Source organism: Streptopelia decaocto (assembly GCF_964273445.1).
Source record: "Streptopelia decaocto genome assembly, chromosome: 6".
Taxonomy (NCBI): domain Eukaryota; kingdom Metazoa; phylum Chordata; class Aves; order Columbiformes; family Columbidae; genus Streptopelia; species Streptopelia decaocto.
Window position 1 is genome coordinate 46,989,051 of NC_138660.1, and position 26,996 is coordinate 47,016,046.

Sequence of the window (26,996 nt, forward strand, 5' to 3'; positions counted from 1 at the left end):
ACCCGGGGTGGGGCCAGAGCCGCCGCCGGCCGGGTGCGCAGCGTGTCTCCCCCGCCGCCACGGGGCCGAGTGACCGCGCACGCCAGGCGACAGCGACCCCGCGCCGCCACCGCCTCCCCCCGCGGCCCGCCGGGTGCGGTAGTTTTAGCGGGCGGCATTCCGCGGCGCGCCCAGACTACAACTCCCGCCATGCCCCGCGGTAGCCCGCCCGCTCCCTCAGGCGCCGTGGCCGCGTGGGTGCCCGCAGGCAGCGGGCAGGAGCGGGGTAGCTCCCCCGCTACGGGGGCTGCTGCTGTGGCGGCGTTGCCTCTGGCGAAGCGTCGCACGGAGGACCGCGGGGCAGGAGAAGGGTCGCTGCGAGCCGCCGGCAGTGGCGGCCCGCCGGTACCCGCCCCCGCCGGGACCTGTGCCTGTGGCCGGGATCCGCTGCGGCTGCTGGACTCCGCGCTGAGGGGACCAAAGGGTGTGTGTGGCGGATCAATGGCAGCGTTTTACGCGTTGTCGTTTTTCAATAAAGGCAAGATAGTTTCGTTAGCGCCAGAAAACGCGGGAACTTTTCTCCCGCGGTTCAATCTCGTTCCTCTGGAGCGCGAAGCCCCCGGCGCTGGGCGGCGGGACCAGCGCCCCCTGCTGGATAGCGGGGGCTCCCCGCGTGATGTGGCGGGTACCCGGGCGGTGGGCGGGCCTGCGAAGGTCAGTTTGAAACTCTGGGGTCAACAGCAACTTCTTGAGATGAATAACGCTTCGTTTTTATATTTTTAGAGCTATGTCCCAAAAGTTGTCACCATCAACAGCAGCCACTTGCCTGCTGAGCAACTGAAGTCTGCGGATGAACTTGTTTCCTTGCCAGAGTTGCCCAAATGGGGTAATATGAAAGTTGCTTATCTTTTAAGTGTTTCTGGGTCTGTTCTTCAGGATGTCTGAGTGGAACCTTTAATCTTTGCTGATACTGTAACACAAGGCAGCTTCCCGTGGTTTTCTGGTGCTTTGCAGTTATTTGGATGAAGTGAGCTAAACACGCGGACACGGTGGTCGCAGTTGTTCCTCTGAGGAGTGGGTTAGGATGGTGTGTCTGCAACATCACCAGGGGCTCCCACGCTGATAGGGTGGGCTGCAGCCGAGCAAAGTCCATGTGGACATCCAGGGTCTTGCAGGGATGTAAATGAACGAGGTTCTTCAAAGTAAATTATCGATAGTAGTAAAATTCATGTTGCTCTATCTCTGTTCTCAGCATCTTTAAATAACAGGAAAACGTGGTTTGTGTTGAGAAAATCTTTTGATTGTCAGGCAATACAGTTGCATGTTCAGTATTTTGTAGAAGATAGGGTTGAAAATTAATTTAAGTGATTGAAAGATGTATTTGGAGACTCAGACGCATGTTCACTGTGCATATATGTGTATACAGAAGGTCAACCCAGTTGGTTGTGGGTTTTTGTTTCTTTCCCCCTCCCTATGGAAGCACCGGCCAGCAGAGGGTGCACAGGTTAACTTGGAAGCCTCATTTCTGAGCTATGTTTACCATTACCCGTATCCTATACTCATTGGTATGTCGGAAGACATCTTGTCTGTAAAGTTAAGCAATGGTACACGTATTTGCAGGATAGTAGCCTAAAGAATTATATGTGAATTTGCCTCTTTACATTATGCAATGCTTAAGGAATTTGTACTGAGTGACCTGCTATCTTCTTAATTTCTATTATTCAAATTATTTTAGTCAGTAATATTTATAATGACAGTGTTCCTGCATGTGCCTTTAGGTGTTAGAAACATGGAACAGCAGAACAATTAACACTGAAAATGCTGCTATAAATAGATTCAGTACAAAAGTAGAAATTCCATTCCAAGAACAATTCTAGGATATAAATATACAGTTTTAGCTTCAGTCGAAATGAAAGTATTCTTCACAATTTGAAGTATTTTGAATTCAGTTAAAATATTTTATTGAAGTTTATTTTTAAAGGCAAAATAGTCTTTGATAGTGAAGTCAGAACATATCTACTATAAATTGAAATAATGCAATTTCAACAAAACACTTGTCCTAATAAAACCAAAATCTTTCAACATTTCAAAGAATGATAAAAATGTTTTAATATGTTGAAGTGTCAACAGAATCGCTACATTTATTAAAATACTGTGATTTTCTTGAATCAGCATTTTTAATGAGATTCTGTCGGAATGTTTTATCCCTTGCCTTTATAAGTGAAAAAAAGAAATAGGAGCACAGGTTTAGTTTAGGATAGAACAAATTAATGTTAGCCACCTGTAGCAACTGAACTCCACACATACAGTTAATTCAGATAAAATGCTTTTGTAGGTTATTTCATGTTCACATTAATTGATTAAATATTTAGTAAATAAAATACATCTGTATGTCTAAGGTACTTGTTTCTTTCTTCCTTATTGGCCATTCATGACTCTTTGATCTCGCAGTTGCCATTATTTAATCTTCAGTTGCATTTTTCCAAATGTCTTCAGCAGCTTAAAAACATATTAACTAGTGGGGTTGATTCCCTCAGTCCTGCAGAGGGAGCTTTCTTTGTCTTCACTGTCTTCCAAGATCCATAGAATCATATGCCAACAAGAGTGTTGCAGTTCATAGTCTCTAATGAAGAATGTTCTACATTTTTTATAGGAATGGTATGATTGCTTCATAAAAATAAAAGAATAAAAATACAATTATAAAACCTGTAGTTTTATAAGATATTGCAAAAGTGGTTTATACGGCAGAATAATACCAACAGGAGGATCAAGATGGAGAATAGTGGCTGAGAAACAATTCTCAATTAATACAAAATTAATTAATTAAATACTTTTTTTTAAAACTCTCAAGGACTTTTAGTTCTCTGCTTGTTCATAATAGCTGTTTGTCTGTTTTCTTACTCATAGAAGTGTTTTATATAGTACCTACATACATTATTTTATCCCAGATAACATACCTTCAGGTTCTGTTGCTGATCTCCTGGATATATTGCAATTCAAGTAAATGCTTTTAGTAAAGGAGCAGTTTTCTCTCTCTCTCTCTCCCTCGACCATTGTAAAAACTGTTTCCTCTTCCTCTTTGCAAGACTTTTTAACAGGCTACTTGGCACGTGGTGTAAGAACAGCCTCCTCTTACTCAACATTTCTGTACATGTGGTTAAAATCATAGCTGCTGGCGTTTGGTTGATCTGCTATTGCTTTTTAACCAATGTTAACTGTGTTGTCTCTACAGGAGGCAGAATAAATCAAAATAATTATTTGTTTTGTTGTTCTTTTCTGCTTGGTAGTCAGTGCTCTGCAGCAGTTTTGCTGCAGTTGCTTTGTGCTGGCTGGGAGGTCGGCATCACTGCTGGGGATGTTGCAGGAGAAGGAAAAACAGCTGAGAGGTTTAGATCTGCTGAGTTTGAAAAGTTGTGAAATATCCTGTTTCAAATGTGCACAATTTTTTTAAAGTATATCTTCGAAAAACTAATCATGAAGGCCCAGGAGGGCTCCCTCTTGGTAGAATAGAAGAGCATTAAGCATTCACTTAATGAATGAGTCTTGTTGACAGCAAAATCCCCTCCTCCCTGCCCTTGATTTGAAATATTAAGAAATATTAATATGTGTGTATTTTAAAAATAACAACTCGTATTTCATAGTTACGTGTTCTGTGTTACCATTATCTTGAAGAATTTTTCACTTTGTGTGCATGATTGCCACTTCCATCTGTTTTGTGTGAGGTATTCTGAGTTTGGGTAGTGTTGATGGTGATAAAACAGATCAGCTACACTTTACAGCAGAGCATTGTCAAATGTGTAGATAAGCTTCTAGGTGCCAAGCAGAAGTAATTGTATGAAGTCCATTGTTTCTGAGGTGTTTTTTTTTTTCTAAAAATGTACATAAGCTACACATATTCTTCCTTTTTAATAACAGAGACTCTACAAGTAGGCTTAGTGATTGGAGATGGAAGGAGTTGTTAGCTTTGCAGATGGAGACCAGTCAACTGTCAAAAGGTTTTCATCCAGTAAGTTAATTGAACTAGGTTCTCAGACAAAAATGACAGGTTATTTCTGGTTGTGTGGTGTGGCGTGTTTGGTTTGTTGTTTTTTTTTTATTCTCTGACATAATTTTCAGAACTAATACTTCTCAAGGATTTCATTAATCAGTGAAGTGGTTTGTGCATGTTTTGGTGTGTAATTCACTATTTTAAAAACCAAGCTTAGAACAGTTCTTTTCTCCTGTGTCTCTAGTTTGTCCTCTGTAAATGTGGATGGCTTGCTTCTGAAAATGTAATTTAGGCTTCCAAGTCATTTAGATGCCTTTTGAACTTTTAGTTGCCAGATTGCCCATTAATCTCATGATCTATGGATCACAGTAACTATCAGGGATATACGTGTGTGTCTCCAAGGAGTTCCTTCACATTAAACACTGGATGCAACAGTAAGTTTCATTCCACCACCTACCCCACTCTCCTTGCATTTTCTTGATGTTTCAGAATTTATCAGCTAAGCTTGTGCCTTTATCACTCAGAGGCAAAAAGAGCTACATCTCTGGATTTTACTGATGCAAGATCATCTTAGTCATCTGACTGTAATTCCCATCTGTGCATCTTTTCATGTTCTCCCTGAGATATGTAGAGAGCCAAGAAAAATTACACGACTAGCTTGGCAGCTGAATCACTGTATTTTATGTTGAATATCAATGCTGGCACAGGAAATGCAAGATACTGTCTCAGGTCTTTTTGAATGATTGAAGGAGGAAGAGGATTTTGTTTGCAATGTAATCATGGAATCTTTATACAGGCGTTTCTGTGACTTAGTAATTTTAGATCAGATTGTAGTTTGGGGCTTAGGGGGATTTTCTATTTGTTTTTGTTTTCAAGAACATTGCCTTTATGTAAATTATACATTTTTGCAGAAATTGTCATGGTGTGTTAATTTTCATGTCTCATGATCATTATGTTACAATATTCCTTATATGTTAATGATTATGCATTATGTTATGAAAAATGCATACAGGTTTTCAAAAACAACACATGAACTGTAGTAATTACAGTATGAACTGGAGTTGTTCTAGTCACTGAGCCACATTAAAAAAAAAAAAAAGGAACTATAATAAACTCGTTAACATTCAAAGAGGTTTTAATTTTTTTAATAGGAATAAGTGTTACATTTTTACTGTATAGTGGTGCCCTATATCCTGGTCACATTGCAGTTCTAGCAGCCAGAATTTATCAGCATTTTTATTTGGCATTGACAGCCAAAAGCCAAACCCCATTTTATTTAATCTTTGACAAATAAAAATACTTTTTCGTATTTTTCCTCCCTTTTTTTCCTGGACGCTTAAAATGAATAAACAATGCCCTTTTAAAAGCATGACTTATTCAAAAGTACACCTTAAATGAGAAATTGTTCCTTGAATGGAAGTGATTCCTTTGCCAGCCTTTGTACTGATGTGTACAAATTAATCTTTTTTTTTTTTATCCACAGTACAAGACTTGTGATCAAATAGTGCTGTTTTCCTCAAGATAAAGATCTTCATTTTGTAACCAATTTGTACAGAATGTTTTCTAATAATGTCTGTATTTAAACTGTGCCTGTTCTTTTCTAACTACGTTTTGTATTTTCAGTACATTAAAATTTTATGTGTGGTTTATACAGAAGAAGCACTCAAAAAAAAAAAAGACAGGAAAAAATAGGATTAAGAATAATTTTTGAAGTCATATGCAGAGCACTTGAAGGAAGAAAGCACAAAGGCACATCAGAGTAAAAGTAGTAGGAGGGGTATTTAGTTTTACTCATCTCCTAGAAAGCCCACATTAACAAGAATATGCCAGAACCCCAAAATGCAACAAGATAAAATGCTGGTACTAGCTACACACGCTTATCTTTCATTATTAATACCGTATGAAGAGATTTCAAGTAAAGTAAAATATAAATATATAAGAGAGAATTATACATGTCATAGAAAAATCTCAATAACTATAATTTGCATGAATAGAAGTTTAACATTTAAACCCATGCATTTCAAAGAGCATTAAAGAGAGACCAGGAGGATACTTGGCAGAAATTTTGGAAGGTTTTCTGGTGCACAATGTTTAAACTTTAAAAAATAATTTAAATCTTTCATTTCCCATCTAAAAGTGTAAACCCAGAGTCATGGTTCTAGAATGAAACTTTTTGAAGACAGTTACCTAGTAAGTGGATTGAAAAATGTCAATGTCAGTGTGTACCCGGTGGAACAAGTGGTTTCTTTACTGATCATTTTTTCAAGGTACAATGTCAAACTTGGTTCATTGTTTTACTGTGCATTCCCCTCCCGGGTAGTAATTTGAAATTATACCAAATAATTTATCTTTCAACTGGTTTCATTCTAGTAGCCTACTTTGGGATTATTTGGGCTTTCAGTTTACTGCAGTGATGTTGCTATTTTCTAAAAATAATTTAAATTGTTATTATAGTAAAAGATTATTACTAAAGTTGATACTGGTGCTTGATTATTTGACCAGTTTCTCATGTAAGTAACATAATTAAGTTACAGCAAAACTGTAATTTGAGATAATTGTGTTTTCAGGTCTCTGAACAAAATGAATTTCATTACAAGGCTTTCTGCTTTATTTCTGAGGAAAAGCAAGATACAACAGAGGCACCAAAGCAGTAGACGACCAGCTGTTCCACTTGGATCTCGGATTTTAACCGATCCTTCTAAGGTTTTTGAGCATAACATGTGGTGAGATGTTTCTTCAAGGCTGAATTTCATATATTTTTGTACATTTTTTTTACTATGGTGAATAATGGGGTGTGTCTTTGTGTCTATGTAACAATAGACTGTGAGAACAGAGGTTAAAAGGTAGTGCTGGAGACAACCCGAGACTGTCACCAGTAACCTGACAGCCGCTGAGAATGTAGTTAGTTATGGAACGAAAGGCAAAATATTGTTGCAGATAAGTAATGAATTAGGAGACAGTGTAAAGCATAAGTATTCCATGTTATAGTGGCAGAAAGTTACCAGTTAGGTACAGAATCACTGCATACTGGATTACTGCTGTATTCTAGAATTGACACAATTTCAAAATGAACATGTAAACTACTTGTCTTCTTCTAAAGGGAGTACTGAAGATATAACAGGTAGTTCAGCAGAGATTTCTATAGAGTGCACAATTTTCAAAAAAGTAAATTGAATCTTAAATAAGTAATATAATACCAAGGAAAACTTGAACATGTAAATGTTAAAAAAATAATAGTTGTCCTGATTTGCAGCAGTGCAGCTCCATCTGTAAAAGGTATTTTATGATTAATGGAGGCTCAGAAAAGAGTGAGAATGTTAGTAAACACAATGGGAAAACTGAGACTGAAAAGGCCAGGATTTTTGACTGTGGAACGGAGATGAATATAAAACAGTAAGTGATACAGGAAGTGTAAGAAGGATAGAAGAATATTTAAGCCTTTCTAGAAAGTACAGGAATATCTACCTAAGATACTTGGAAGACTGGGAATTTTTATTCCTATAGTTCGTAACTTAAGAACAATAAGTATTTGATGAAAAGAGGAATGGGGAACTTAGAAGCTATAGAAGAAATTATTTTCTACATAATTTTAAAATATATTTTTGAATTCTGCTGCACACCATTTTTGAAAGCACAGATTTAGCAAAATTAGAAGTGACTGGATGTGGCTAATGATAACCAATGGGTAACATAACATGGGAGTAACAGATGCCAAGTTTCAGGGCTTAAGCTGATGTCATACCTCAGGGGTGTCCCCTGCTGGCAACTTTCAGAGAAGTTGTTGGATAAGCGTCTGTGCTGAAATGAAGTTTCCAGCTTCCTGTTTTTTTTAAAAAATATTATTTTTAGTAGTCCATTTTACTTTTTAGTCTAAATTATTTCAAAAGTTTCTCTAATAAAATTCTGATGAATAAAAAGGTCTTAAGAAAGAATATAACATGGAAAATTGTGTTCTGGTTAATAAACTAATATCTTCATTACTCTTTTTTTAGTCTATAAATTTGGGGTTAACTCATGAGGTAAGACATGCAAATAGATATGTCACCTGTTACTGTTTTCTAAACTAAGTGTCTCCAAGCCATGGTCCGCAACACATACCACCTTAAAGCCAAATCTGGAATTATCTATACTTCTGTATGTTCCTTGGTCAAGGAAGCCAGAAGCTGGCTGCTTATTTTGTTAGAGAAGTGTGAAGTTTATGCTTCATAAATCTATATGTAGAATAGTTCTGAAGCATCTTTGAGACTCAGGACCTCCTACTGGGTGGAAAAACCTTTTACTGGTGTGAACGCTCATTCAGATGTAGGTTATGTAGTCCATATAGGAAAAGATATTAAGAAAAAGGCCACCTTTTTCCAATAGCGTTGTACCTTGATGAAACTCAGTTTTGTTTAATTTTTAAATTTACTTCCAAATAACTGATCATGTGTAGCTTCAGTTTTTCTTGCTAGCATTTGCTGACAGCCTAATACAGCATTATCAAACTATGGTGCAGATGGTTGGGATGGATTGTGAAGGTGGGATTGAAAGGAACAGGGTTGTTCAGAAAGTGGATCTGCAGATGAATCCACGTGGCTCACAAGGGAAACCAGGTGAAGCTGAGTTGGAGCAGAGGCTGCGTGGAAGTTGCATAAGTCTTGATAAATGAAGAACCTGGCTATGAAGTGGGGAGAGGTCCTTGGATCTGAAGCTGGCTGAGTCAGCAGGGTTCTCACTAGGGATAGGCAAAGGGGATCAGCATGAGTGGGGGTTGAGCTAAATAGACCATGTAGGGTGAGCATTAGAGGTACCTCTTCCCCAGCATTGATGTATGAGGATTTATATCCTTTTGTTTTCTGCTTATTATCTTTGGTACTTCATAAAGTGTCATCCTTCTTTTTGCCTGTGTGTGAATTGGCAGGGAGCCAAGAGCTGCTACCGTTGCTGCTGGGATTACTGGGCAAATTAAATTTGGGAACAAGTGCTTTAGATATTTGCTGTAGTGCTTTTCTGTCATTTTGAGAAGACAGTAGTGAATGATGTTAAACATTGGCGGAAAAAATGTCTGCTTCTATTCAGGTTAGTAATTGGGATAGTTTTCACATATTAGTTTTCAGAAATAATTAAGACCTATGTTAGCAAACAAGTTAATGGGAAAGGGTTGAGTAAGCTGAACTGAAAGTAGCATTGCTCGATCTCATGTCAGGCCTACTCATGTTAAAATGGGTAGCTTGCTTTGCTGCTGTCCTTGTTCAGCTTAAAACACTTCTGTGTTTAAGCACTTCTGTGCTTAGAATTCTTCTGTATCCTGTGTTCCTGCCAGCTTGTATTGCTGAAGGAGCTGCCTCATTTGAAACAACTGGACTATGTAAATAGTTTGCAGAAGAACTGTGCCTTGTCCCCTCTGCTGCAGATTTTGATCAAGAAGTGCTGCTGCAGTCCTGCTGTTTGGGCTCCATATAGAAATTTCTAGGAAAGAGCCAAGAGATCTTTCTTCAGCTTTATGAATTTCCAAGAAGGGAAAAATGGAAAAAAAAAAAAGTTGTTGATGAAGATGGAGGACTTCAGGCACCTGTAGTTTTGTGTGCAGAGCCCTCAAGGGCTCTGATAGACACACAGTGATGGATTAAAATTGATCAGCTAAAGTTTATACCACAGCAAGTGATACAGTCAGCCCTTCTGACAGATATTGCCATCTGAATAGTCCTTGGTTTCAGCTTGTTAGAATAGGCAAGGTCAAAACCGGTGGTAGTGGTGAGGGAAGCAAGTCTTTCCAAGAGAATGGCTGCCTATGAATGGTTTGGTCAGTCTGTTCTTTTCTACTGCAGCACATCTGTCAGAGCCTGGACACTGCACAGGAACATACAGGAAGGGGAGAGACAACTTGCTGGGGACAATAATGAGAAATATTTCAGTAGGCGTGTGGAAATCACGTCTGAGGCAAGCAGACAAATACATACCAATTAGTCTCCCACAATTAACGAAAGAGGAACAAGAAAGGTCTAAGAATTGAGTTAGCTACATATCACCAAGCATGTAACAGGAAGATGCTCGTTAGCTTTTAGAGACAATCAAGTCTTTTCAAGTTGCCACCTTATTCCTTTTCCCATAGTAACCAATGGAATTCTAGTCATAGGCCTTCAGTTAATTGATTTCAGTACAATTAGGATGCAACATAGTACTTGAATTATATTACCTAATTTAATCTGATTTCTGAAACTGTTTGGACTGGACGATTTGTAGGGACAGCTGATTTGCTTTTAAAAGCTGCCAGCAGCACGTTTTTGGGTACTCCCCATTGTGCCCTGATCCAAACACCAAATCTGCAGGAAAGGCAGTTTAGTCATCAGGGTAAGATCTTGGCTTGTTTCTGTGACCATTAATATAACATTGAGTGAACCACTTTACACAAATGTAGATAGCATAGAGTCTGGAACCATTGCAGCATTAGTTGTCTTTTCTCAGGAGTGTCTCATTCTTTCTTCTAAATGTTTCCTGTCTCTATTCCCCACATAAGTAAAATCCCCTTCATCAGTTCCAGCCCGTCTATTTGAATAGGTGGATTATGCTCCCTGTTTCAGGAACAGCTGATTCATTTGCTGAATGACTTTTGTTCCTCATCATAAACATTAGTCATGTGAGAAGTTTCTTGCATCAGGGTGTTTGTTGATAGGTCTATTATTATATCCAGCTAAACAAAATTTTAATGGAATACTCAAAATACATTCCTATAAATGCACTTAATTTACAAGATTAATCTTATTATTAAGAAAAAAATACATCCTACTTCAGCTTCTTCGCAGTTGGAAGATTTTTCTTAATCGTTTCACTTGAGTTTCACCTAACTAGTAATTAGTTTTTCTCTATCGTACACGGAAACTTGTTTTTTAACTGTCGGTCTCCTTGTGGTCATTTGCTTGCATTCAAAAAGAAAAAGTGTTTGAGACAGTGTAGCTAATTTGTGAATGTTTTCCCTTGGAAAAAAGATTATGGAAAATCCTATTTAAAGGCTGTTTCTTTAACTGCCTTTTGCAGGGACCACATGCAATGGTCACAAGAAGAAGAGGAGGCTGCCAAGGAAAAAGTGGTAGAGAACTCAGTTGTGAAAGTCCGATGGGAAGAGCAAGGTAACGAATTTGTAATGGCTTAAAAATCCCTATTTTAATGCTATTTATTAAAGCATTTAAGGATGGTTTAAAATCCAGTAAGACTCTTTATTTCTACATTGTCTTGCTTAAATTTGTTGGTGTGATTTTTTTTTATTTCCTTTTTTTCCTCAAAAGATTGTCTGAAAGTGTGTTTTTCTAGCAATTCAGTAATTTATTTTAGCAATTTTATGTTTGGGGTGGGCAATTGGCTCTATATAAAACAAGTTCATCAGTATGGGGCAGTTGCAAGTTCTGGCTCCTTTTGCATTTCTGCAGAATATAACTTCTACCATACAGGACTGTTACTTCATCAAAGGGAATGAATTTGGAGCCAGCTAAGGTGCAAGTTCCCATATACAGTATTCAAATGCTTTTTAACGATTTGTGGATTGTTTAGGGAGCTGGTGTTTGTACATCGCACCATGTTTCAGCTCAGTGCTGTGAAAGTTGCACCGGTCCCAGCTGGTCCCAGCTTGCTGCCTGGGCCAGGCTCAGCTGGGAGAGCTTCAGGAAGCAGCATGTTCGCGTTGTGTGGAATGTGTTCCAATACATCGTGCAGAGTCTGCTCTGTAAGTGGTTAAGGAACTTCACACGTGTCTTCAGAGGGGAAGCAATGTATTCTGCATTTCTGAAGAACGATAGCTCTAGGTTCAAACTGGTAAACTAAACCCTAGACTAAACTCCAGGATAGTTACGTATGCTAAAGCTGGAGTATCAACCTGATAGTAACATAGAAGACTGGATTCTTAATTTGTTCTTTTATTGGAAAGATATTCTGAAAACAATTACTTAGATGTCCCAGGCCTCAGTTTCCTTAGTGTGTCTTGAACCTGTCAAATTAGATAGTGTCATTATGATCCTGTGCTCAGTTTCATTAATGAAACACAGGCGTGCGTTGGGGTTTAGTTGAATAGTAATGCAGTTTGAAAGGCTGACTTTAGCCATTGCTTTCCTTCAGTTCTGAAATCTGGAAAATTTGGTGGAAATTTAAGTACAAGGGTTCTGAGCAGACTTGTAGAAAAGTAGTGACTATAACAAGGGGTTATAATGATTTAAGAACTTTGGGAGTAGAAGGTCTCTTCTTTTCTTTTTAATATTGAAGCTGAGAGCAATCTGTGAGTGTACAACTTACGCTGTTGAAATCCGATATATATGATCTCAATCCACTCTACACTTACATTATAAAACAAGTCTGTACAGTTACTCTGCATGTCTGGGTCTTACCCTTTAATAATACAATTGGATGTATTAAATGTGAAATTTAAAAAATTATGCAGATTTCTAGGACAAGGCATTCTGCCACCTCCTTGCCATTTCCTGCTGTCTGTCTGTGCCTCTAATGATAATTCTCAGCCTTGTTTCTCTCTGAAAAGCTGTAGTGATTTAGGAAATAGTATGTTAAGATTTAGATGAGAGTAGTAGGAGCAATGCACCATATACTTACTCTGTGCATTTATATTAAAATAATATTAAAATATTAAAAATATTAATATATTAAACTAAAATAATATTAAATATATTAAAATAATATTAAAATAATTAATGGGTCAGTGCGAGTAGGGACAAAATAAAAAGGCAAATAAGTACATTAAATAAATACAAATAAATTAATACATTAAATAAATACAAATAAAAAGGTACATTATATGATGTACACTTAACAAGAAACAGTTCTGTAAATGCTTTGGGAACAAGGGGAAAAAAAAAACAAGGACAAAACAAGAAAAATATTTGGTTTGGTGCTTAGGAGGGATGAGAAAGGGAAAACCATCAACAAAAGAGACATTGAAAAAGCTGTAATTCTTATCTTTTTATCAGCCTTCCTTTGAAAGGGTTAGCTGCAGGCCAGTGGCTGGCACAATTGGTGCTAGTGAGGAGGAGGAAAGATCTTGTTCTTGTACTGAGAAAGAACAGGTTACAAAGTACATCCATACAGAACATGGATGACTGGGAAAGCAGAAAACAAAAAAACAACTTTTCTCTTTTCCCACCTCCCTTTTTAAAAAAAAGAGTCAGAGAATTAGTTTCAATTCCTGGAAGAATACTGGAAGAGAAAATCCAGAGCTTGCAGACACTGGGTTTGGAAGAACAAAGGAGATGAATACTGTCCAACAAATATTTTTCAAGAATAAATCATGTAAAATCAAGCTAATTTCCTTCTTGGAGAAGGTTACAAGCCCTGGGGATAGGGAAAAAAACAGCAGATGTCCTGAAATTTATCCTTAGTCAGGCTTTTGATTTGCTTTACTTGACATTTTCATAAGCAAGTTAGGCAAGCGAGAGCTAATGAAACTGCTTTTGGGTGAATGAATGCCTAGAGAGATCCTTTCAGAATGGAAGGCTGTGCTGGGCAGAGAAACGTTTTGTTCAGTGTCCAGTTCTGCTTGGTATTTTCATTAGTGGCCTCAGGAAATGGGAGGCTTGAAGATTATATTAAGTGAAGGACATAGTAAGTGAAGAGATGTTTCAATTATGAAGGACAGGATTAGGATTCAGTAAGATCTAGACACATGGTAGGAAAAAAAATCTGAAAGATATAAATTTGCTAAAAATAAATGTAGAATAATTTGCTTAGGAATAATTCCTGGAAAAAAATACTAGGTTCTGGAAGAATTGGCTAGGTAGTCATTTTGCAGAAGAAGGTCTGAGGGTTCTGGTGAATCACTAGCCGAATCAGCAGTGTCATGCTGTTGTAAAATGGCAAGCTGGGAGTTATAAACAGGATTGCAGCCTGTAAGCCTCGTGGAATCTTCCTTTTGCTCTGTATTGATAATGCCTTTACCAGAGTACAGCACCAAAGAATAGTAAATCAATCAGAGAGAATCTAGAGAAGACAAATAAAAATGATAAGAAGTCTAAAAATCATTACTTCAGGTTAGGTAGTGGAAAAGGTTTCAACCTGTACAGATAGTGAAGGACCATGAACTGTTACTGAACAAAACTGTCAAATCTATAAGAAAAGTAGTATTTTAAGAACAAGTTGGACCAATTTCTGTGGAAAGGTATACGAATTCCCTGACTAGGTGAAATCCCTTCTAGTCCTGTTTTTTTGACAAGCTAACATTCAGTTAGAATGTTTTGTGAATTAAAAGTTAACACAAAGGTCTATTGTAAGACTCTCTGAAGTGTTTTGAAAGTAAGAAAGTCAATATGTTTCTACTCAGTCTATTGTTACTTTCTGTCTAAACTGTATTGTTAAATGGTTGAGAGTGAATTACTGTCTATTGGCTATGCAGTAGCATTTATCACTCCAGTTCACAGAACTGGATTTCCGATTGATGGGTTTTTTTGAAAGATGACTAGCTACCAGTGAATTTGAAATTGCTCATAGAGTTTCTTAAATCGTGAAATTAATTTTGATTTAGTATTTCTTAAATAGGAAAAACATGGAGAACACTTAACTGGAAAGATGCAGTGCTGTTATAATTTGAGACGTGAAAGCTGGTCTAAGAAAATTATGACTGCATCTTTTAGTGATGCTGTTCTATTAGGTCACTACATTAAAAAAAAAAGGCGACGCAGAAAGCCTGTCTGCCCCATCCTAAGGGATATAAAATCTAATTAAACCCTCATGGGAGTTATTTTGAGCACAGGTTCAGGTCAGGCCCCAAATCCATATGTTTTTATTTAAATGCCTACAATGTGGGAAACCGTGGATTTTTAAACTGTAAATTTGGGGTCCAAATTCCATGTTGCTTTACAGTATTTTGTAGCTAAGCTCATCTTCACCAAGTTCTTGTTTTGTCTTAATTTCAGATAAATATGAGAGAGAAGCCAGTAAATATTGGAATGAATTTTACAAGACACATAAAAATAACTTTTTCAAGGATCGCAATTGGCTGTTTCTGGAATTCCCAGAAATTCTTCCAAAAAAAATGAGAGGAGAGTTGAAAACAGAAGAAAGATCTTCAGAACACACACAAATAAATAGTACCAATGGTTTTTTACACAAAAATGAAATGTCAGAGGAAGGAGAAGAGAATTGGAAGAAAAATTGTGGAGGTGGTTCTACTTCTGTACAGGGATATGCATATAATAAAAACCAAGCAAAATCTCTTGCTGACAATCCTCAGGGTAAAAACTGTGGAGAAGAACTTGGCAGCCTAGAATCCTTCCCTGGTAGTGACGCCACTTACAGAATATTAGAGGTAATGCACTGCGAATGTTCTACCCATCATATATAATTCCAGTTAATTACTCAAAAGCCCGATAAAGAGTAAGTATCAAGAAAGTAAACATTTAGAATTTAATGTTCCGCATTCATTTATGGCAGAAACTCTCAGAGAAACATAGGATCTGGGCTTCGTTTTATTTTTAAAGTTTCTGCCAAATCAAAATATAGGGTTAGACTGTCAGGTTCCATTTTCACTGAAAGTTAGGTTTCTAATATCCTGAGGAAAGTTCTGTCTTAAAGTGCAAGGACTTGACATGTTCTTGCCAAATGGTGAAATTGCCCAAGAATATTGCATTTACCTATGCAGTCTGTGAGGTGGATTCTCTCTTAACTCTAGAAAGACATTGAGGAGAAATATGATTATAGAAGTGATTTGAGAATTATGGTATGAGCTGTTTGTAGCTTTTCTGTCCAACATACGTTCAAGTCTAATGGGACTCACCTATCAACTAATTTAAGACAAAAATAGAAAATGATGTTTTATTTGCTCATTTATTTTAACTTTTGGTTTCTCTTCTGATTTTAGGTTGGGTGTGGTGCTGGAAACAGTGTCTTTCCTATTTTAAAAGTTCTATGGTATGTAGTGCTGGATTTGGGTTTGGTGTTGGGTGAACTGTTTTACAGCCCTGAAATTCTGATTGCTTGCAGACTACGGATAATGTTGGTAGCATCAGTGTAAGATACTCCTCATACTGGTCAACCCTCGTCTTGGTTGGACCATATTTGCTGACAAGGTTTGTCTTCAGGTGCATTCAGACTGTCTTATTGTAGCTAATCTCAGGCAGGCGAAATATTCCCTTGTCTTATATGTCACCGTAAAGGTACCAGGTATCTCTCCAAAAGGCCAAAATCGAAGACAGTGGGTAATGGCATGTGATCTACTAGTAAGAAGTTGTATTATTTCTGAATTTGGCTGCTACAATTTGTCAGATTGCTTCAGGTTTTAGTGTCAAGGAAGGCACTTAATTCCCTGAAACATCTTAATCCACTTAGCTTCTGGTTTTAGCAAAAGCTGTAACGACAGCATGTCCTACCTTCTGTGTAGTCAGGAAGGTTTTATTGGAAAGACTGTGTATGTATTGGGGGTTGAAATAGATTTCTCCTTATTCGTGCCTCCAAGAGCTCGAGTGCAGCACAGTTTTTTATTCTACCAGTGAATTCTGATTGCTAGCATCACCACTATCCGAAAATACTCCATTTTGCGGATGTGGAAACAGAGCAGGAGGACCTGAGTGGTGCACTAGGGTCATAAATGAAACCTGTTAGCGTTAGCAATGCATCTTCACCACAAAACGACTGCTTTGCTTTAGACAGCATGTAATGGAAGGGGAGCCCTGTTTTGTATGAAAAGTTTGAAAAGTAACACTATATAGGGAAAAGATACCATGTGGCAGTATTAAAAAAGATGAGACCAACTTTTGTGTTTTCCTCATAGAAGCCATTAGTCATAGGTTGGTATTTCTGATAATTAAGAATCCACTCATTAGGTATTTTTCCTGGAGATCTCTATTCTTATGTAAATCCTCCAGTCAGTCACATTGGTTGGTACATTAAACAGCTCATACGTTTCTCTTTTACATGACCTGATGGAAACATCTTTTATCTCTTAGCAGCCCTGACTTTCTAGCACAGTTGCTTTTACTCTGAATTTAATAATTTAAAAATTGCCTTTTGTATGCATATAAAAAGAAGCCTGTGTCTAGTATGAGTGTACCCAGGCTAACATAACTTTTAAACCGCTTCCTTCTGCCCCACTTAAAATTTAAGTTACTGCTATTTGGTACAATGCATCATGAAATCACCACCCAGATCAGGCTGTGCCTTTGTTTTAAGTTGACTTTTTACATAGCTCCCATTCTGCTTTAATAAAATTGAAATATCATCCTAACAAGTCAATTAGGCAATCAGCTTTACCTTTCCCAAGGGACCAGCTGGATCCAAAGCCTGGCTGCTTGTCCTCATCCATGATAAATATCTAAACTCACCAGCTCTCATGGCGGGCACAGAGCTGGTAAAAGTTTTGCTCAGCAGCAAGGATGGGATATATTTTGGTCCACAAGGGTTCTTCTGCTGAGCCCTCAGAGAGGGGTCACTAACTCAGCTGTGTATACTATGAAATCTTATAGATACTGCCAGAGATTATTGATTCCCTTTCTAAAGAAACCGTCTGTCCAAAATGTATATTTGAATATTTTTAAAGACAGATTAATTGATCATGAGTTGGCCATGAGGTTGTCCCTCAGTAGGTTTGGAAGGGCTTGCCGAGTTTCTCTTAAATGAATTTTTTGGACGTGAAAAAAAATTTCTCCCTAGAGTTACTGGTACCTGATGAATGGTATGAGGAAATTTGGAGCTGGCTTAGTCTAGGATGGGAAAGAAAGGGAAAACAGGGCTACAGGAAATTCTTACTCATCTTGGCTTACAAAACAAAGGGGGTAATGGAGGGAAACAACCAATACTGCTTAATCTAATCAAAAGCACAGCAAGGTACACACAGGGACCCAAACCTCTGTAGAACTGTAGGTAACTTTTGCAACACCCCACCCCTGCCCAAATCATATTGCCAATTAAGCTGCATGCATGGGCTAATGGTGGAGACTTAATGCAGTGCTTCTGTAAGAAAATGTCACCTATTAATCTGCATTTATGTAATATGACACCAGGACATTGCTGTCAATCCTGACAGCCCTCTGTGACCTTCTTTCTTTTCCTTTTCACTTCTTCCCTGGTAAGGCTATAATTCTCCTTTTTATACCAACTGCCTGTTGCTATTATGAATTTGTCTGCCCTGTTGGTTCATTACAGCCTATGTGGCTTTCCATGTGCTAGACATCAATAAGGCACACTTGATCTAACCTGTGGAGAACCCCAAAGGGCCCTCTGTAGTTCCTTCAACACTGATGTAGACTTTCATCTTTTACAATAATAATTTTTTTAACTGATGTTGGTTTTGTTTTCCTAGCAATACACCTGGAACCTTTCTCTACTGTTGTGATTTTGCTTCAGGAGCAGTGGAGCTGGTAAAGGTAATTCATATGCTTGCTTTAGGGTACCTTGTAAGTCTGTAATTCAGGAGGCTGCCAGGAAGCCGTCTTCATGAAAAAGAATGTGATGGCTTTGACAACTTTTAACTGAAGTTTTCAATATTCCAAAGAACAAAGTCTTACTCTATGCAGAGAGGAATGAATACCATCAGTGAGCTTGCTTCTCAGCTTGAGTAAGATACCAGACAGAATAGGCTTTTATATGAGATGTTTTACAATGCTGAATAATTGAAGGAAAAAAGTTTCTTGAGTCATAGTAAACGTATTAACTACTACTGTTCTCTCTGTGCCTCTTTTCATCTTTTTCCTGACAGTCACATTCGTCCTACAATTCAGCCTGGTGTTCTGCCTTTGTTCATGATGTGTGTGATGATGCTTTACCCTATCCTTTTCCAGATGAGATCCTGGATGTCATTCTCCTTGTCTTTGTGCTCTCTACTATTCATCCTGACAGGTAAATGAAGACTAAAGGGCAAAGCAAATGGGTTAAATCTCTGTTATCGCTGCAGGTTTTCAAGAAAAGCAAAAGAAGATGATGAATCTTTAATTTATTATTTAGAAAGCTACAATATACAGAAAACAAGGTATTTTAAGTGCTCTTTCTCATTTTCAGGCTTCAAAGGAAATGCTGGTCAGGCTAACTCATTAATGAGCCTCCTGTCTCCATCAAAATACAAGGGATATATTGTAACTAAATATAACCATATTAAAAGTGACAGTGATTCAAGAAAATTATTAATTAAAAAAATAGACCACTAATCTTCTAGAAGGAAATTATTTTTAGTCATCAAAACCAAACATTCAAGATTTAACATCTTATGATATGTCGATAAAGACTTGGGTTGCTGATGTAGCCACATGCAAATGCTTACATACAGGCCTTTTGAACCAAATGCATTCAGAATTTTGTAACTTGTTTGGATTAAGAAAACCTGATCTAATTTTCATGCACAGTGTTATGTTGAGTGCTGTTAGCCTTGTTACTAATGCCTCTCAATGCCTAATGAACCAAGCTTTATGACTGTTAAGGCTGGCTGATTGTGAAAATGCCCTTTTTTGATAGGAAAAATGCAAAAGAGGGCATGTAAGTTAAACTGCTTGACTCTTCCTTTAATTAGATCATATGAAGGGAAATACATGCTGTATATGTGGTAATACATTTATTACTTTAAGAATGTCGTTAAAATGGTCTTGGCAAACAGAATGGTATTTGCCAAAGTCTTGAGAACTGTTTCCCTGCCTCCCTGCCTGGGTTATTAATGATTAGCTTTACAGAAAGATCTTTCCCATATAGGATATTACTCCTTCCTGTTTGTTCAGAGATGAGCACGTGAGTCATATGAAGCCTGGGTCCAGATTTCAAAAACAATTCAAGCAGTAGATTTCAGATCTCTGTAACTGTGATGATGCTGCCAGGAAGAAATTGGACAATAGAGATGCAGTCATTCAATGGCTTTGCCTGTAGAAGCACTAATCAGATGTTCTCTCAGAATTTCTGTGGATCTTTTCATATTAGTCGCTTGAGAATGTATGTGTTTGGTTTGTTTTTTTTTTCTCCCCATTTCAGCATTGAAACGCTGACGTGGGTGTTTGTGTGTGTGTATACACACATCAAGATTTCTGTGTAATTATCTGTGTTATAAGACCCACTATCCAAAGATTTGTTAGTTATTACTGTTATCTCATAGAATTAAAATGACTGCATAAAGGCATATGTAATCCAGATCCATCTTGCTCAGTATACCTTTTTTTTTTCTGGAAACTTTGAAAGTGGAAATGAAAACCATGAGAATGATGATTGCAGAACTTAAGTACTTTGGAGACCTGGAAAATATACAGGAGAGAGACACACTTGTATTCAGCACAGTTGTTACTTACTGATTTCTCTTCAGGCTATTGTGTTTAGTTTTTAGCAATTGCTACTCTTTTACTGCGTTTTTAACACACTTCAATTCTGTGAGAAGTCCCCTCTAAAATGTGGTTGCAGAATTTGCAAGGTATTAAACTTTCTTCAACATATATAATTTAGTGTGCTCTAGTCCTACAGGGTGAGATTTCTCAAAGCACTTTCACGTTTTGTGCATGTACTTTTTTGTATCTGCACAAAGCTTATGTTTACGTAGACAAAGTCTGTGATTCTGTGCACAACTACCTGTCTTGAACAGTGTCTTATTCTTAGGTGGTGCTGCCTTTTTTGTCTGTCGCAGCACACTTGGTTGCTTGTGTTGAGTATGAGCAAAGAGGACAACTTTTAAAGCACTTGTCTTCCTCTATGGTTATTCCACGCTTAAAAAGTATATGCTGCTTTTTGGTTTTGTTTGTTGGTTTTCTTTTTTTTTTTTTTTTGAGATATGATAATATTCTCTGCTGAACTGCCTCCTAATTCTGTCTCTTAAAAATCAAGGTTAAATGCCTGCACTGCTGCCAAATAAGGACCAAATTGAATTAGTGCTTGAGTTCTGACATTCTTGGGGTAAGGCCACCTGAGAGATGGGGATGTTGTAAGGGTGTTCTCTTGGTACACAGTAAAGGTGTGATGATTTTGTGTAGTTAAGTATGATTTACCCTTCTTTAGCTCATTTCAGGTACATTACCTTGCCTTACCATTCATTTAGCATTCACCGGCTCCACATCTTCTACGTGGTCCATCTGCTTCCCTGTGCAAGGAAGGGTAGAATTAGGCAAGTGGACATGTGAGTGCTGACAGCCTTTTGTTGTCTTTCATGAATGTCGAAAACCTGAGTCCTTCCATTTATTCTGGAAGAGTGAGGCAAACCCAAGCCATTTGTAACATATTTTGCAGAGTAATGCAAATGTATTTATAAGAAGCTCCAAGGTAAGATTAAAAAGTGAGAATGAAGCTGCTCTGATCTAATGAAGAAGAAAGAGTATTGTATATGGTACTTAGGCCTGTCATACATACAGCAGGCCGGTGTAATCTCAGTAAAGAAGAGCTGATGTTAAATATTACCAAGATTCATATGCTTGTCAGCATTTTGGACAATGCAGACTTTCCTCCTCTAACTAGCAGTATCTCCAGGTGGAGTTGTATCTCAGGACAGGAATCTGGCACTACTCAGATTCTTCTTTCCATTCTCAGACATTAGGTGTGCAGATACTGATTTTGTGTGTATGATCAACACCTCCATAAAGAAATTGGAGAAGTTTTTGTCTGTCTTCCAGACCCTTGATTTTGCTGTGTACTGCAAGAAGGCTCTGTCTAGCTCATGGATGCATGTAGCTATCTGTTAATTCATTGTCTGTCATATATCTGACCCATAAGACCTATGTACTCAAAAACTGTGTTTTAATCCATTCCTGAGATTCTGTTGAAGTGAAGGAAGAGGGCTCCTGTTCTCTTTCCAGTTTGCAGTCTCTTACAGTTCCTTTTAATTTTTTGATTTAGAGACTTTTTTGCAAAAAGTTCTTCCTGTTCACTAGTGCGTGGCCTTTTTGTAGTAAATATGGACATACTTCACTGTCGTTTCAGAAGTCTATGTGTATTCCAAATATCTATTGAAACAACAGTTATGTTTGCAAATTTCAGCAGTATCCCGTCTATTTTCTCAGGATGCAAGCAGTTGTAAATAGGTTGGCTAAACTACTGAAACCTGGAGGAATGTTGTTATTTCGAGACTACGGAAGGTATGATACAGCTCAACTTCGCTTTAAAAAAGGTAATTCCCGAATGCTTTTGTAGTTCACTGTTCATTTTAACTCTTTTTGAAAAAAAAGTGACACACCCTTTTTCATTACTGCTCTAATTTCTTAGGTCATTGCTTGTCAGAAAATTTTTATGTACGAGGAGATGGAACCAGAGTATATTTCTTTACCAAAGGTATGAAATGGTACATTTTTATAGTAAGAGTTGAGTGTCTCTCAAGATTATTTGGTTTATAAAAGTTCATCTTAGAACATAAATTTAAACAAAGTTTTAATAGCTTTTTTTTTTTTAATTGTCTGCTTTCACAAAGCCCAAAGCTAACTGTTGTGAGAAAATAATTCCCTTTATGTGTACACTTGTTGCACCTGAGGTCCTGCAAGATTCTTTGCAGACATCACTGGAATTTATCTTTGTTTAAGCATCTTGTATCTAATGGTATGCTCAGTTCTTTTATTTGAAGATGTACTTGATTTCTTTCTTAAAAATGAGATAAACGTGCTTGGAAGGACAGTTGGTATCAGTGCCCTAGTACTTTACTTTGCTGTGTTGGTGAATCTGAACTGTGAGGCTGCTTTTCCTGCAGGGGCTACACTTCAGTTCCTGATTATGGATAGTATTGCTCTTTGCCTGTTCACTCGGTGTTGTCGGCACTCAGATTAGACTGGCATATTATAGCCCAGCTACTGGAAATTGTGAAAGTGAGCAAGCATCACAATACTTTTTTTTTTTTAACCCCTCAGCAACTTAGACTGTAAGCAACAGTGATGGATCATGATTTATCCCAGCCTGAGTGATTTTAGAAATGAGAAGGGGGATCTGGGACATTTATGGGAAATCACTTGAATTCAAAGAGCCTTCTCAGTTTTAAATGTTTTGTTGTTTTGTGCTTACTCATGGCAAAGAAACTTAAAGTTTTTCAGTGGTTACTGACAAGAAGTAGATAATGATGCGTTCACAAATGTGCGGATTGTCATTTGGCAGGTGAAATAGCTTTATCTTGATAATATGCGAACAGTGACCAAATGGTATGCATTTGTTTTCCTCAAGTCTGGCATACTGAGCACTCTGAAGAAAGGGGATCTATGAATTCCATGAGTAATAACCAATGTGGTTTGGGTCTCAACGTAATATTTTTTACTCTAATATAAATCGAGAGCTGTGAAAATGAATTTTGAAGAAAAGAATTCTTCCAGGCTTGTCCTTGGTCTTTCAAATCCCAAAACAGATTTAGTTCCATCTTTGGTTGAACTGCAAGTTGTTAATTACTACAGTCTACAAATGTCTTTTTATTTAATTATAATAATTCTTCATACAAAAAAATAGATGAGGTATGCAGCATGTTCAACTTTGCGGGATTAACTGAAGTACAGAATTTAGTTGATCGGCGATTGCAAGTAAACAGGAAGAAAAAAGTGAAAATGCAACGAGTTTGGATACAAAGCAAGTTCCAGAAACCATTGCTGCTGTCTCCGAATAATCCCGAAGAAACCACTGAAAGGGACCCTTGTAGATGACTGTACCATGAACTCCAGAAACTGAAGCAAATTTGAGTACGTATATTTCCTATAAATCTTGTGTTAGCCACTAGAAAGGAGAAATATATTGAACTGAAAACCTTTCCCAGATTTTTTGTAAATGTATGTGTGTAAAAATGGTCTGGAAAAACAAAAACAAAGAACAAAACCCCAAAACATTTCTGACTTCTGCTTTATATGCAATAAAACTGTATATGTTTAGCAAAAACTAACAGTAAGGTTAGGACTAAGTCTCTTGTCCCTGTGTGAGTGTGTAGCCGTCTTGGCATCTTTTATAACTGTGTCCAGGTACTATTTTACTTCCTTGAATATGAATAGTCAGTAAGTATAAGCATGTAGCTTATTCCTGTTGAAATTCACAATATGTAAATAGTTTTAGACTGAAACATAGTTGTTTCAGAGATTTAGAGGAACAGAATATCTGTTCTCAGTACCACTGTAAGCTGTGCTGTGTTAATTTCTGAGTCACACTGTGTGTCTTGCAACTGTATTTCCTCTTTGGGGGAAAATTTCTTGGTGCATAAATAATGAAGACAAAATCTCTTTCTGATTTGCATGTAAGGTATAATTTCATACTAACTGCATGTGATATGCAGGGGTATCAGACTAGTCAGTGATCGGTGTCCTCCACTGTGACTGACTTATTCCTCTGAAGTCTCCACTTTCCCTCTACACGCTCATCAGAAACAGGACAAACTCAAGGTTGTGTAACAGCTTAGTGACACATACATTATATTTAAAGTGCTGTAGGTTGTAAACTGAATGTCACATAGAAAAGAATTACGAAAATAACAAAGCAGTGCTGAAACCAAGTAGTTCACATTTGCATAGTAAATATGTCAGATATGCTAGAGTGAGGAGCAAAAGGAGTAATCCAGAGTATGTTTTATTAATATTTTTATGGAGTAGTGTAATCACACTAAAATGGTGATGTACGTGGCAACTGAGATATTTTTGTTTTTTACAGAGAGAGGTTGGTTTCTTAGGGCTTGAGTCTTAGTAAAAAGATGCAACAATTTTGTATTGACCCTCTGGAGACACAGTAAAAGGCCAGGATTAGGCTAGCGCATTGGGTGCTTTTAAGAAGAAAACCAAAATACAAACACTGTGTTCGGATGCAGAGCATGATACTGAAGATGTTGAGACAGTGTTTAAAGATGCCACTTCTGCTATTTAAATGTAATTTTACAGTCACTTAGCCACAAGGAGGAGAGAAAAAGAAACTGGTGAATGAATAAAATAAATCTCTCTTTCTTCAACAAGGATATAGAATGCATATAATCTATAACATGCATGCAGTTTTGAGTGCCATTAATAGAGCGACACTCAAAGTCTCTTCTCTAGCTTTTGTTTTAGTCTGAAGGGTAAGCATGTCACAGCTGATAACCCCCTTTTGTTTTTTTTGCAAGTCGTTAGCTGCTAAGCTAAATAGAACTGATTGTCTTCTAAAAAAAAAAAGTTTAAAATTTAGATGCTAAGTATCTTCGTCCCCTTTGACAATACAAGGGACCTGCTTAATTTCCATAAACCCAGATCTGTTTAAAGAACGAGGTGCAATAAGGGGTCTTATGAAGGTAAGGTCTGATCCTGCATTTCTAGTGTATTCTAAACTCCCACTAGAGTAAGATACTGTTTTATGAGTTAAGTGTCTTAGGAAGCTTTTGTTAGCAATGACATTATTGTGACCTGCAATAAAACTCTTGTAGTGTAAGTCAAAGATTAAAACACAGCTGTGTTTCTTCAAGCCCTAGGTCTTAAGAGACTGTAGCATCTGCATGGGAAATGTAAATATATATCTGTTTATATTTTAATTAGGTTGCCACCGTGTGCTATTAATCGTGACTTCTGAGTATGCATAGCTCTTAGTCTAGTACGAAGTATTTTCAGTTGTAGAATTTTCCAGTAGGATGATGCTGACGATAAGCTTCTGAGCACCATGCAGTCTTATTCATGTGTTTGATGTAGATTTTTCCATGTGTGGAGGCTAATGAAACGTTTGCTTTGCCTCTCACACTGATATGTTGATTCTGGCAAAATTTTAATATGCTATGTTGTTAGTTTAACAAAAATGTGACTTCAGAAGAAACCAAACCCTGAATTCTCATATGACCTTGAGCAAACTTGGCTGTTTCTTTTCCACACCTTGCAGAGTAAGTGTTGGCTGCCTCTTTTAGAATAATAGCGCTTGTTATAGAAGTAGTAAGATCAGCTACTATCCATTGTAAAGTGAACTGTAACTAGTCTGGACAGTTGTAAGATTGATAGAAGGGGAAATGGACAAACAGATCTTTCCTGGTAAGAACTTTTGAATCTGGGTAGAACTTTCTGTATTTTGGCCTTGTGACATTTCAGTTTTCAAAATGTTTAATCAAGGGCATGTTTTTAGAATCCTTTCAAATTACCTGTACTAGTTGAGAAAACTAATATTGCAATATTGGCAAAAGAAAGGCAAGTGGGACAACTGAAATAAAAGAAAGGAGATGCAGACAACTATATAGGAAATGCAGTTTAAAATTGCTTATCGTTAATTAATTTCTGGGGGAAAGAAAAATTAGGGTATTTCAAACAAAGTGTGCCCGGTATGGAAAAAGGCTGTAAGTTTTACTTTTGAAATCTGCAGTTACTACTTTAATCAGATATGTACCTGAAATCTCTAATTATATAAATTTATAGAAGTACAGATTATATAAATAGTAAACATTTTAATTGCTATCTGCAAGTTGTTTACTTGTTGTTTTGGGATTTTTTTTTTGTTCAGCATGACTTCCCGTGCTGGGAAAGCAGACTTGTGAATGTATACAAATGGCAATTAGAGAAAGATAATCTTGTTAGAATTTAGCTTTGGCTTCATTTGCTTTGGCTTGCTTTATCAATAGTGTGTACTTCTTGCCCACCTCCACTGGTATTACATCACGTTTATGTACAGGGATACATGAGAATGGTATTTGCTGTTTTAGACCTTGCTTAGTTTTCAAACAAGTACAAGACACTTATAAAGTAAAGAAAGTGACAGACTTGTTTTCCTACACTAATTCTGAAATATATAGTAAATAACAATTAACTCACATAAAAAATGTTGGGTTTTTTTCCAGCAAAACCCAGGCAGGTGCTTGTGCCATATCCATTGAATCTGAAGAGGACAGCCAAAACGCAGGGCAGACGAGGAGGACAGCAGGAACTCTAGTGACACCATGGAAACATTTATTGTATTTGAAACTGCTGTTTCTGTTTTGTCTTTTGCATGTGACTCAGCTAATTTGCAGATTCTGTGGTTTAATAATGACTAAAAATTTATAACAATCTATCATGAAATTTTTATTAAATGCCAGTGGAAATCACTTAACATAAATTTTGCTACTTCATTTTGATTTGTGTTACGATCTTTATTCACTGCTCCGGTGTGCTCTTTGATCTGTTGACATATCCCACATTTCCCCTTTTTCCCTGCGTACACCAGACAATTAAGCAGTTTCCACAGGAGCTAT

At 37.4% G+C, this 26,996-nt stretch overlaps 1 protein-coding gene across 7 annotated transcripts; it reads left to right on the forward strand.

Moving 5' to 3' along the window:
- The first annotated feature begins 2 nt into the window (after positions 1-2).
- Positions 3-26,879, forward strand: METTL8 (methyltransferase 8, tRNA N3-cytidine). 7 transcript variants are annotated; one of them, XM_082057030.1, is made up of 12 exons: positions 3-133; positions 763-865; positions 6,535-6,690; positions 10,982-11,073; positions 14,851-15,242; positions 15,795-15,844; positions 18,231-18,294; positions 18,627-18,766; positions 21,883-21,989; positions 22,085-22,150; positions 23,300-23,526; positions 26,604-26,879. In XM_082057030.1, the coding sequence occupies exons 2-11, from the start codon at positions 861-863 to the stop codon at positions 23,488-23,490; spliced, it is 1,263 nt and encodes a 420-aa protein (XP_081913156.1). In that variant the 5' UTR covers positions 3-133; positions 763-860; the 3' UTR covers positions 23,491-23,526; positions 26,604-26,879. The 7 variants fall into 7 exon arrangements, with proteins under 7 accessions (XP_081913156.1, XP_081913160.1, XP_081913155.1 ...); XM_082057034.1 differs by having other exon boundaries at positions 6,586-6,690; XM_082057029.1 differs by lacking the exon at positions 3-133 and adding an exon at positions 179-517.
- Positions 26,880-26,996: the final 117 nt, after the last annotated feature.